The sequence below is a fragment of the Eptesicus fuscus genome, chromosome 13 (genome assembly GCF_027574615.1).
Source record: "Eptesicus fuscus isolate TK198812 chromosome 13, DD_ASM_mEF_20220401, whole genome shotgun sequence".
NCBI lineage: Eukaryota > Metazoa > Chordata > Mammalia > Chiroptera > Vespertilionidae > Eptesicus > Eptesicus fuscus.
The window spans coordinates 69,912,869-69,924,910 of NC_072485.1; the positions used below are offsets into that span (position 1 = coordinate 69,912,869).

General features: G+C 48.1%; 1 protein-coding gene across 1 annotated transcript; it reads right to left on the reverse strand.

The window, feature by feature from the left end:
• Window positions 1-819: 819 nt before the first annotated feature.
• LOC129147040 (probable inactive 1-aminocyclopropane-1-carboxylate synthase-like protein 2) lies at window positions 820-11,743 on the reverse strand. Its single transcript, XM_054725202.1, has 14 exons — window positions 11,213-11,743; window positions 9,654-9,713; window positions 9,142-9,212; window positions 8,738-8,807; window positions 8,486-8,552; window positions 7,440-7,537; window positions 7,104-7,181; window positions 6,669-6,769; window positions 5,598-5,687; window positions 4,190-4,235; window positions 3,960-4,101; window positions 2,374-2,516; window positions 2,134-2,287; window positions 820-1,200 (listed from the first exon to the last, which is right to left on the reverse strand). Exons 1-14 carry the CDS (start codon window positions 11,720-11,722, stop codon window positions 1,118-1,120), a joined length of 1,713 nt encoding a protein of 570 aa, XP_054581177.1. The 5' UTR covers window positions 11,723-11,743; the 3' UTR covers window positions 820-1,117.
• Window positions 11,744-12,042: the final 299 nt, after the last annotated feature.

Consider the following 12,042-nt stretch of genomic DNA (forward strand, 5'->3'; position numbering starts at 1 on the left):
GCGGGGGGGGGGGGGACGGGTAACGCTAACAGTGGTTTTCTTCTCTGCCCCAAGTCCTTTCCACACAGTCTCACACTGACTCCTCCCAATGCCCACACAGCCAGTATTACAATCCCCTCTAAGGCCTAGGGTTGGTCTCCTCATCAAAGATACTGTGACAAAGGCTCACCGGGACAGCATTCTCATGCCATTTTGCTGATGAGGAAACCAAGGCGAAAAAAAGTGAGGTGACTCGGCCAAGGTCACAGAGCTAGCAAGTGGCAGAGCTCAGAAAAAAACCTAGAATGTTTGACTTCTAGTTGAGTGCTCTTTATTCAACACTGACACCTAAAAAAATGGAGGGAGGCCCTTTGCAGAGGCAGGGATGGGAGTCCGTGTTACCCAGCTCCTCCCTGGGGTGAAAGAAGAATTCCTGGAACTGGGGGTCACCCTGGTCTTGGCTCTAACTTCTGGAGGGACTCAGGCCACTGTCATCCTGGAGGTTTAGTTCAACATCACACTTTGGAACAAATGTGGCCATTTCTAGACCATCTCACCCTGACCAGGTGCTGGATTAGTAACTCCCAGGGCATCACACACACAATGTCAAGGAAAGTCCTTGGGCAGGGGGACAAGTAGAAAGGTAGTCAACCACTGGTATTCAACTTGAGCCTTTCCCTTTCTCCTCCATCCCATAGAGCCGCGCTGCCCAATATGCAAGTTGCTAGCCACATGTGGCTATTGAGCACTTAGAATATAGGTAGTCTGAATTGGGACACACTGGATATTAAAGACATAATCTGGACTTTAGGAGAATATCGAATTTATTAGATATGGGATACAGAATAAAACCCATCCAAAGCTCTCTTTATTTCCATGGGCTTTCCCACCAAAATCTCCTAAAATCATTTCACACCACAAAATCACTAGCAAAGATTAAAGATATGCAAAGCTCCCAGAAATGACAGATGCTCAGTGGAAGGAGGGCGATGATGGGGTCAGATGAGCTCATTCCTGGAGCCTCACCGTTTGCTCTGTCACAGCAGCAGGTCAATACTACACCAGAGGCTGATGTCAGGGACATTCTGAGCATGTGATTGGCTGGAGCTTCTGGTTGGTGGAAGAGGGAGTGGACCACTTATTCCCCCAGTAGGAGCTTCATTTGCTTCTCCACCCAATACTGCTTCTGCTCCACTAGTGTCTGCGAGAACCGGTTCATGGCTGGAGGATCCAAATGGAGACAGAGAGAAAGAAAGACTTAGTAGGTTCGCAGGTCATGGTAGACCATCACGGCACCTCTCGTTCAGGGATGCTGAACTTCAGCCTGATCTTCTTTGGGATGCATTTCCAAGTCAACCCACCACATCCCCAATGGTTCTTTTTCAGCTTCATTGTCACAGCATCAGCCTGCCAGACACCTTCATGTCTCATATAAAATCCTATAACCTGGCGATAGACTTGGACTCATCATGGTTTCTATTACACTAGTGTCCCTTCACTAGGTCTGTTCTCCTCCGTATCTCACAATTTATTTTTATAACATAAACACTCTTTCTTCACTGCTCTATTCCCAGCAGGCAGAACAGTGTCCAGCACATGGTGAGATGCAACAGGTCATTGTTAAATGAATGTCATGTTCTCATAACCTTCAGAGGAGAATCTGACTCCATCGAATAACATCCAGGGACATCCATGATCATCTCTGCCTGTCTCTCTCACCGACTAACTCCAGCCCCACAGGGCAGAGGACCACTTCTGATTAGTTCTAATGCCCTGCTCAATGGCAAGTTATGTAATCCCTGTTTGCAAAGGAACTTAATCAAAATATGAAAGTGCAAACCATCTATAGCAGGCGTCCTCAAACTATGGCCCGCGGGCCACAGGTGGGTGTTTTTGCCGTTTTGGTTTTTTTTACTTCAAAATAAGATATGTGCAGTGTGCATAGGAATTTGTTCATAGTTTTTTTAAACTATAGTCCAGCCCTCCAACAGTCTGAGGGACAGTGAACTGGCCCCCTGTTTAAAAAGTTTGAGGACCCCTGATCTATAGTATAGATGAGCTGAAGCTATAGCTACTAAAGGCCAATAAGGGAAGACTCAACTATTGGACTACAGGAGTGGAAGACACCAGGATTGGGTTGTCAGCACCACTCACCGACTTCCAGGCGCTGGGGCTTATCCGTAAAGGTGAGGCGGAACCAGCCAGGCTCCTTACACTTGTAGGCCTTGCCAGGGGACAATAGGAGCTTGCTGTCCAGGAAGCGGCGATAAAGGAGCTGCTCTGCCTCAAATGTGCATGGGTCCAGGTACTAGGGAAGGCAGAGGGACAGAGCTGAGCCCAAGACCTATCAGGCAGGTCTGCCCAAGGACACCTGTCCTCACTCCCAGAGCTCACCTCTTTCAAGTTGACCCAGATATAGAGGCCAGAGCCACGATTGAGAAAAGGGATCTTCAATGTCTTCAACCTGTTAGTGATGTACTTGTGAGCTGCCTGCATCCGGGAGCGATTAGTGGGCAGGTACACGTTGTCAATCCATTCTGGATGGTGATAGGGGAGAATGCTGTCACAGGTCCTCTGGCACAGAACTGCCAAGAATTCTTTGCCACATGCTCCCTACCTGGACTTCCTGGCAGCTATTTCTGTCCAAGACTGACTCTGTACTACATTTGAGCTGATGGCATCCATATTCAAAACTCACCTCCTACCTACCTACCTACAGCTCTGGCAAAGACACTGGGCTTCTCAGTAAACCTGTAGAAGTGTTCTGTTTCAGTTTACAGCTCTGACACTAAGAGTCAGGGCATCCCCCTGTAATGGGTTGATGCTGCTGTTGTCAAATGAGCAGAAAGCAGCAACTGACAGCTCCCCCTACTTCCTTCCTTACAACCTCACACAGTGGGCTTTGAGGTATTTGGTGATGATCTTAGCCCAGTTGTTCTCAGCATTGGCAGCACATAGAACCACCAGGGGAGCTTGTGAAAATCCTCATGGCCAGGTTATATCTCCAGATCACCTAAGTCAGAATCTTTGGGGTGGAGCCCACACATTGGCATTTAAGCTCCCCATGTAATTCCCATGTGCTTCCCAAATTGATAGCCATGTTCACGGGGCTGGGAACCAGGTTTCTGCCAAATATCAAAGGGCCTGGCACCACGTAGGGAAACAGGTCATTGGATTTCTCCTATCTACCCTTTTACTCACCCAAAGATGGAAGTAAGTTGTTTTCTCAACCAGATTATTTGGTTACCGTATTTTCCGGCGTATAAGACGACTGGGCGTATAGAAGATTTTCCTGGGTTAAAAAGTAGTCTTATACGCCGAAAAATACGGTACTTTCATTTATTTAATTATATCCCAGCTTTTAATTTAAATCTGTTAGACTGGCATCTGTTCTACTAGAGGGAATTAAAGGGAGGGGCCCTTCTCTATGTTTGGGCCATGGCACTACAGGGGGAAGTTCTCCCTGAAGCCAGCATTCACGGCAGATACAAGGGGCAGAAGAACCAACGGCCATAGATGTAGCCACAGCAACTTGCCCAATGGCAGCGCTCCCTTGGCCACCTTGGAAGATGAAGTTAAGTCATAGATGAGGAATCAGGGCGCTTGTTTCTTTGTAACCTTTGCTTGAGCAAGCAGAATATTGGAAAGGGAAAAGAGGCCTCACATAAGGACGGATTTCGGAAGTTCCCCCTGAAGTCTGTGTATGATTGCCTATCCCTTTTCCAGGCGGAGCACGAGCTACCAGACAGCCAGAAATTAAAGCCCATCCTGGCTTTTAGACCAGCGCCTCCCTCTTCTGTCTACACCCTAGTGCCCCCTGTGAGCTGCATCCTGCCTTCCTTCAAACTTCCTGTCCTCCACCATGACACCTGAGACAGCGAACAGGATGTCAGGGGACTGAAGGCATGTCAGAGGCCCAAGCAGACCCAGGAATCCCCCCACGGCCCTGATCACCGAGATGTCTGGATGGAGCTCAGTACCTCTGTCCTGGAGCAGCCGACACAGCTTGTGCTGGGTGATGCCAGAGATGCTGTGGAGGAAGCCAAAAGCACCCACAGCAGAGGCCACCTCCTTGTTGTGAGTGTACAGAGTGCCAAAACGGAAGCCAGAGATCCCAAAACCCTAGGGAAGAGAGGGGAACCTTCTTGGTCTGCCTTCTTCTCTTGGCTCCTCTTCCTTCCCAACCCAAGGACAGGCAATTGGGACTCACCTTACTGGTGCCCCAGATCACATGGGTCCTGTTGCGGTCAGGCAAACTGGAGAAGAGACAGTACAGTCAAGGTTATGGAGAAACTAGAGGCCCAGTGCATGAAATTCGTGCACAGGGGCGGGGTCCCTCAGCCTGGTCTGCACCCTCTCCAATCTGGGACCACTCAGGGTTATGTCCGATGGCCGGTTTAGGCCCCATCCCACAGGGGCCTAAAACCGGCAGTTGGACATCCCTCTCGCAATCCAGGACCGCTGGCTCCTAACCACTTGCCTGCCTACCGGCTTGATTGTTGCCTAACCATTCCCCTGCCAGCCTGATGGCCCCCAACTGCTCTCCCTTGCTGGCCTGATCACCCTTAACCACCTCTGCCTTGGCCCCCACTACCTTGGCTTTGTCTGGAAGGAAGTCGGACGGTAGGAAGATGTCTGGTCTCCTGGTCTAATTAGCATATTACCCTTTTATTATATAGTATAGATATTTGAAGGATAAAGAATTGGGGTCTTTGTGTGAAAAGGAGGAAATCAACTTGAGGTCCTTCCTCAACAGAAGGGCCTACAGGGTAAAATTTCAAAACTCAATTGCCCCAGTTAAGCCAAGAAATGAATACAAGGTATTTTGGGGGAATAAGATGAGATGGCTCTCAAGTGCCTATTGAATAAAATCAGGACCCTCAGCCTGGCTTGTGGGCCTGCCTCCATCTGGTCCCAAGCCACTTCCTATTAGTTGGTTCTTCACACATGAGGTACACCCACCATTTCTAAAACGTGCTCTCTTCTTACTGCTCCACCCATGTTAATACTTTTACTTCATCCAGGAATGCCATTTCCTTGCTTTGGCTGTTAGAATCCTATCCTAGGGCCAAATACTGTTCTTAAAAAGTTCTGCCCCATTTCTACATTTTCCATAGGAACCTTTCAAGAGGTTCCTACATGGAACTTCAGCAGGACTTCATCTTGACTTTTTAAAATATTTATTTTTTTATTGATTTTTAGAGAGAGAGGAAAGCAGGGAGAAAAAGAAACATCTATGTGAGAGCAGAGCATCCATCAATCTGGTGCCTCCTGCACACCCCTTACTGGGAATCCAGCCTTCAGCCTGGGCATGTGCCCTGACCAGGAAGTGAACCAGCAATCTTTTAGGAGGACACCCAACCAACTGAGCTACACTGGCCAGGCCATCTTGATTTTTGATAGTGCACTGTCCACCTTGCCCTCAGATTTTCTCATGTACAAAATGGCATTTAGAAGAGAAGACACTTGAGAGGTTGGATGAGGCCTTGCTAGTTTTCATATCCCAGTTGGTACTTATTTTAGTTCCAAGCACTTAGCCAATTAAATTTAAGGCACATAAACTGATCCAGCAAAGCAGTTTATGATTCTCATTCCCACTCAAGCTGAGACCAACTCACCTTTCCATGCTAAGAACACTGTGGAATGGGATGGATTCATCAAACACAGTCCCCATGTATATCTCATTAACAATCACATGAAGGTTGTAGCTACAAGTTAAGCAGAAAAGTGAAAACATCAAGGTTGTCTCTCTAATCTTAACTCACTTTCTTTTATGGTCAATTCTGGATACAGATCAGATTCTCCTACTGCACCAGCAGCCCGTCCACCAAAGATCATGGATGCAGAGGGGCTGGTACACCAGAAAGGACCTTACACATGGCTAGGGCGTACTTGGAAGGCATAGAGCCCAAAAGACACACATGGGAAAATCTTACTGAACCTTTCAATCCTCAAGCAGAGACCACTTTGTGGTGTTAAGTGGGTTAAGACTTATATGCACATTGTGTTTATTCTCCCATTGGCCCTCTGAGGCAGTACTGTTCTCTCCATTTCACAGATGAGGAAACTGGTTTCTGAGACAAAGTTAATACCCTCTATTAGCAGTTTTGGGAGCTGGAACTTGAACCCAATTCTGTCAAATTCTATCTAGCCCAGGACTTCCTACATTCTTCCTCTTGTCCCCATGCTCTGCTATTGATTGCTCTGGGTTATATGAGCTTGGAAAAGTGCATCTCTTCTAGAAAATAGAAGACTATCTACACTCATTAACAGGGCTGTTTCTGGACTCCAGACATGTCAAATATGAAATGTTCTTAGGAATAGGACATTTCTTCATCTTCATTCCACATCATCCGATAGTCTCTCTTTCCTGGCACCTCAGGCCAAGTAGTTTGGAAGTGGATTCTGGGAAAGTGCTCATTCTAGAAGTGGATAGGCAACAAAACGATAGTATGATTGTTACATAGGTGTCTGCACATGGACAAACACTAGAAAGAAATTGAGAAAAAGAGATTGGTGGAAGCTGTAGCATGTGGTTGCATTTTCCTTCATTCCCATTTTAGTTAGTTGTGCAACACTTTGCAGAGTACAATAAGCAGTAAGCATAGTTAGGGAAAAATATTTCTGGTTCTGTCTTCTTGTCCATGACCAATGGCAATTTGTTTAATTTCAAGGGGGTAAACTCCTACCTCTTGGCAAATTCCAGGTATTCCTTCAGTGAGTCCCGAGAGTAGATGTCTCCCAGAGGATTATTGGGGTTGGTGAGAACAAGACCTTTGACCTTTTTCCCCTGAAAGAACCAAACATAACCCAATGAACACAAATACTTCACATCTACTTCACATTCAACCAATGTCAGTCAGGACACCCAATATAGGTCACATAATCAAGGTCTAGGCTTGATCTTGAAGCACCTATCATACTGCCCCCAGGGCAGAGCAGGAAGTAGCACTGGGGACTGCCAGTGAGAAGGCGCAGGGCTCACAGAGGGACATGTCCCTGGGACTCTGCCTCTTCTGAAGAAGTAGCCTACACGGTCTTGCTGAGGAAGTTCTAGCAGAGTCTCAGCACTGAACCCCCTTCAGGGGCAGCAGTGCCATCCTGAGCCATGGTCCTCTCCTTACCTTAAGCCTAGCCTCAAGCAGGGCTTTCTCCAACTTGTCCACAGTCAACTGGAATGGTTGGGTGTTCGCCTCAGTGATCTGGAACACAAACACTGCCTGAGGACCGCCCATCTGAAAGCTTCTAAGCTTTGATCCCTCATTCCCACAAACCGTGAACAATCCTTGGCCTTCATACCCAGGGTACCAATCCCATGGGCCTTCTTTGCCCTGATTTCCTTATCCTTGCCCAACATCACTTATATGAGAGGAAAGCAAGCCCCCCTACCCCACCTCAAATGCCTTCCAGAACATTCCATGGCATAGGTGGGCTGCGCAGGGAAAGGGCCCCATTCTGACCTCACTGTCCAGGTGCACATGAATCAGCTCAACATTCACATATAGGCTGGAAGAAAACGTGAAGCCAGAATAGAAGGGGGTGGGGATCAGAAAGGCATCTGGAAGCACAGGGAGACAAGGCTGTCAGTCCAGGATCTCTCGGTCAGAACCTACCACACACCACCTGACCCCCAGACCAGCAGCAACTCTACCAACAGGGTGGCTTAGTTGGCCAATTCCTCCTACTTGGGGATTAATACTTTGGGGCTCAGGCTCTGTAAAAGGTAGCTATTCTTATAAACAATATTTGGGGAACAAAACTCTAGTGTCGTCCTTGGGGCCTCACTAGAGGAGGAGACAAGGAAAGAACAGTGTTCTGAATGGCTCAGAAACCAGGGCACAAATCAAGCCAGCCCTCCTAGCAGGGTGAGCACTGGGCACTCACAAATTCTGGTCAGCTCCAGAGCAAACACCGGAGGCTGCTCTCCACATGACTCAGGTTATCTGCAACTAGTGGCCTCATGCATTCTTCTCTTCCCATCATTTGGCCTTATTGATGAGCTAACCAAAGACCTACTGGCTTGAATGAAACTGGCCACCTTGGTAACTACCTTCCATGCAGTCAAAGTTCATTAAAGTCTGAGGCTCTTGTTTGGGCATTGTTAAGAGGGACATTGAGAACAGATCTCTCAGCCTTACTTGATCTAGAATTAATTAGGCATTATTTTTTAGGAGGTGGTGATAGAAATTCTATATAGTTTAATCCGGTTTACTAGGGCTCTCTGTATTGGAGTTGAGCCCCAAGTCCCAGCTAATAATATAATGGGTTGGCTCCCACCATCATCATCCTTAGGGCATATCTCCTTGAGGACTCTCCCATGATTTCCTTCCTCATTAAGTGGGGATGCAAATCCCTCACGCCTACAGAAGTAGGAAGATGTTCTAACCAGTGTAGGAGAGTCCTAGCACATTAGGGGAAGGGCCTGAGTCAAGATGTTTTTCTTCTCTGAGGCCTAGTGCCTGTGTGCTGCTATTTCCCTGAGGGAAAGCAGAGCCCGTTGACTTACCGCCTGGATTACATAGCACCAAGGTCAATGCAGAGAAGATAGCACAGCAGCCACTTAGAACAACCACCTGAAGAAGATGCACAGAACGCAGAAGTCAATCCCATGTATGAAGGGCTAGTACCCATTGGCTTTTACTTTGTCTTGACCCTGATGGGTCTCTGCTGGTTCTCCCTGTACCCTCTGGAAAATGCAGAGTCCCTCAAGAATACGGCCTTCCACTAGGACAGCAGTGAGGCTGGGAAACTGACTCACATTTTCTGGATCAAGCTGCTCAGGTGCCTTGCAGTAGTGGGTCAGGAACCGGGCTACTTCTTCCCTCAGGCTATGGAGAGACCCAGAGAGATCTTGTGGTTCCCAGGTCTAGACTGCAGTCTTTTCCAAAGGGCAAAGAATCTAAATATGCTTCAGGGATTCTGACAGAGGCTATCAGTTCCCTGGGTTACAGATGGTAAATCTCTCCAGGATCTCAAGCCTTAGGAATTAAACAGCAATGCCATTTGTACTACAGCAGGCTACCTCCAAATGTTGAACTCTAGGCATTTTCTAGAAGTTGTTCCCCAAAGAAACGGAGGTAGCCAAGCAAGAATCTGATACTTTGAGCCCTTCCCTGCATGGTGCCTGTGGACCAGGAGGCCATAGATCTGGAAGTTACTTACAATGCATGTCCACTCCAGTCAGGATATTGCAGAAGGTCATCATCAATGTAGTTCATGTCACTCCGACTCAACTGTTGACAAATGAAGCATGAGGACAGCCAGACCAGGGAAGCGCCACAGTCTTCATCCTACTCCTAGGATGCAGGTGGGCATTTGCCCTACACCACAGGGCCTCCCAGAGGGCAATGGGCACACATGCTGCATGCTCCTGAATGAAGGAGGCCCTCATCTTCTTATCAGATCACACAAATGGATAACTTACTGAGAACTGCTTAATTAACAACCTCCCCAACCGTACACTTGGGCCAGGGGCTCCCTTGTCAGTCTACCCAAAGTATACCCATCCAAAGAATACCTCTGAACACTCAGAAAATCCAGGAGATGACACGTGCTATTCTAGAAGCTGTTTCCCCACTCCCTTTCCCAATCGCCTAAGTCCCACTCCTATAGCTGCCACGTGCCAGGGGCCTGGGACTGAATATGGGCCCCAGCAAGCCCAGAACTTGGCTTACCCTTTCAGTCAGCAGATCAATGCAGAGCTTGTTCTCACTGAGGCCAAGGTTAATGAAGCCCTGCAGATGGAAGGAATCTGAGATCAGTCCTCCTGCCCTGCCTAGATAAACCCTTTAAACATGTCAAAAAGCACTCTTAGATGATTTCCAAAGGGGAGAGCTCACTGTCCCATGAGGCAATTCAATCCACATTTATGTGTTTAAAAGTTTCCCACAGCCCCAAAATCATACAGCTTGCAATATCCCCCTTTAGAGCCACAGAGATAAATAATAGTTATATTACATACCAGCAACCAATCATTGGGTTCTTATTATGTGCCAGACACTAGACTAAGTGCTCCATGTGAGTTGCTTTCAATTTCACTATTCCTGAGAATAAAGTTCTAATATGGTCCCTACTTTTAAGTGAGTTAAACTAAGAAAGATTGACTAGCCTACTAGCCATAAGACCTTGGTGATGGGTAGACTTTACCTGCCAGCCCCCCAATCTGGATCCTTAAGCACCACAGACCCTGCCTCATACCCATCTCTGTTATTTCCACCTCCATGTACAGAATTTTCAAGTTATTAAAGGAGCTACAGTTCTTCAGAGTCCCAGGGGGTATCTGACTCACTTGGCCCCCAGAAAAGCACATCGCCATTGAGCACATGTCACTCAGCTAGAAGCAGAGAGATGATATACTCGTGCTGCCCTCCACCCTCTGGCTGAAGAGCTGTTGTGAACATCCCTTGCTGGAAGCCTTTCATTGACTCCCTGTCACCCTTAAGATAATATGCTACCCCTGTCCTACCCCTGTCCACACTTCTTGTCACAGCCCTCATTGCCCCTACTCTATCCACATGGGCCTCCTTTTCCATTCACTCCAAGCCCTTCCCACCTAAAGCTTCACACATGTTGTTGCTCCCCTCCCCAGAGAATCCCCCATCCCACCACCACCACCTTTAAGACAAAGCTGGCATCCCCTCAGTGCTCTCAGCAACATTATTGTTTCTTTCCCAATGGCTGATGACTATCATCCCTAGATTGAGTTCAATGAGGGCTGGTTCACTTACACCAGTAATGGCGAACCTATGACACGCGTGTCAGCACTGACACGCGTAGCCATTTCTGATGACATGCGGCCGCATGCCGAGGATGAAACATTTGCTGCTCCTGAGGATGAAACATTTGCGACTAGAGTCTTGGAGTTAGTTTTTTCCTCAAAGTGACACACTACCCAAGTTACACTCAGTTTTTTGGCGAAGTTTGACACACCAAGCTCAAAAGGTTGCCCATCACTGACTTACACCTATGACCACAGTGACTCCTAGAGGTAAGAGCGGGGATTAGGGACAGCAGAGGGGAAGAAGGGAACCCAGTCTCAGCCCTCCACCTTTCTTGGGCATGTCATTCTATTTTGTGCCCATCCCCTTATCCATAAAGAGAGAATGCCACCTACTTCATAAGGCCGGGAAGAGTAAGCGAGAGAGCACAGTATTTGGCACAGGACTCCGTAAATCCTAGTGACTGGGGCTCTCTAGTGCGCCCTTCCTGCCCCCCCACCCACCCACATCCTCACCAAGGTGTTCTTGTCCTCATGGTATTTGTCTCCTTGGTAGGCTAGGAAGTCCTGGAAGCTGGACTTGTATGAGGCAGCGATGTCAATCCCACGGTTGGATAGGTCACAGCTGACAACTGCAGTTTTCGAATCACTCAGTTGGTGACTTAGCTGGTCAGGCTTCCTGGGCAATTGGGCCTGCTGCCCATCACCAGCCCTTGAGTCCAGGGAAAGGCGAGGCAGTTGGAGCTCCAGGCTACTTGTGGCACCAGCCTGTAAGAGGTTGACCACCTCACCAAGTAATTGGACGAGGATGGCTTCCTGCTCCCTGATGTCCTGACTGCGCCGTTGCTTCTCCTGCTCCAGGTCCTCCTGCAGGCGCCTGATCTTCAGCTGCCTGGAGTACTCATCCATGATTTGCTGCAGGCACAGGATCAGCTCCATCACCCGGGGGTGGGGCTTCTGGGTTTTGAGGCCCTGGCCCTTCATCTGGCCACAGGGCTTGTGGAGGCTGTCTGATTGGTGACTCATAGTCTGGGTCTTGGTTGTGGTCTCAACAAGCTTTCCTGAACCTGAAGAGAAAGAGAGAGACCATGTACTGCAGCAACATAGACTCCCCCTGATCTCAGGCTGGCCTAGTGTCCTCCCTCATCCACACTAGGTTATAGAACTGAATTGGTTCTAAAAGAGTTACCTACTCATTCAAGGGCAATGCCTAAGTGGCCCCAGCCCAGACCCTTGGGCAATGTGCTTCCAGCATCAAGCCCTGATCATCAAAGCCCTCAAATAACCACCACAAGACAGAAAGAAGCAAAAACAACAACAATAACATTAAAAACACATTAAGCCCA

Excerpts from the sequence above, each read along its gene's own strand:
- LOC129147040 (XM_054725202.1), bottom strand. The coding sequence starts at position 11,722 with ATGAGTCACCAATCAGACAGCCTCCACAAGCCCTGTGGCCAGATGAAG. Across the intron at positions 8,808-9,141 it reads GACTGGAGTGGACATGCATT|CCTGAGGGAAGAAGTAGCCC; the intron begins GTAAGTAACTTC and ends GTCTCTCCATAG. Across the intron at positions 2,288-2,373 it reads TCTGGGTCAACTTGAAAGAG|TACCTGGACCCATGCACATT; the intron begins GTGAGCTCTGGG and ends TGCCTTCCCTAG.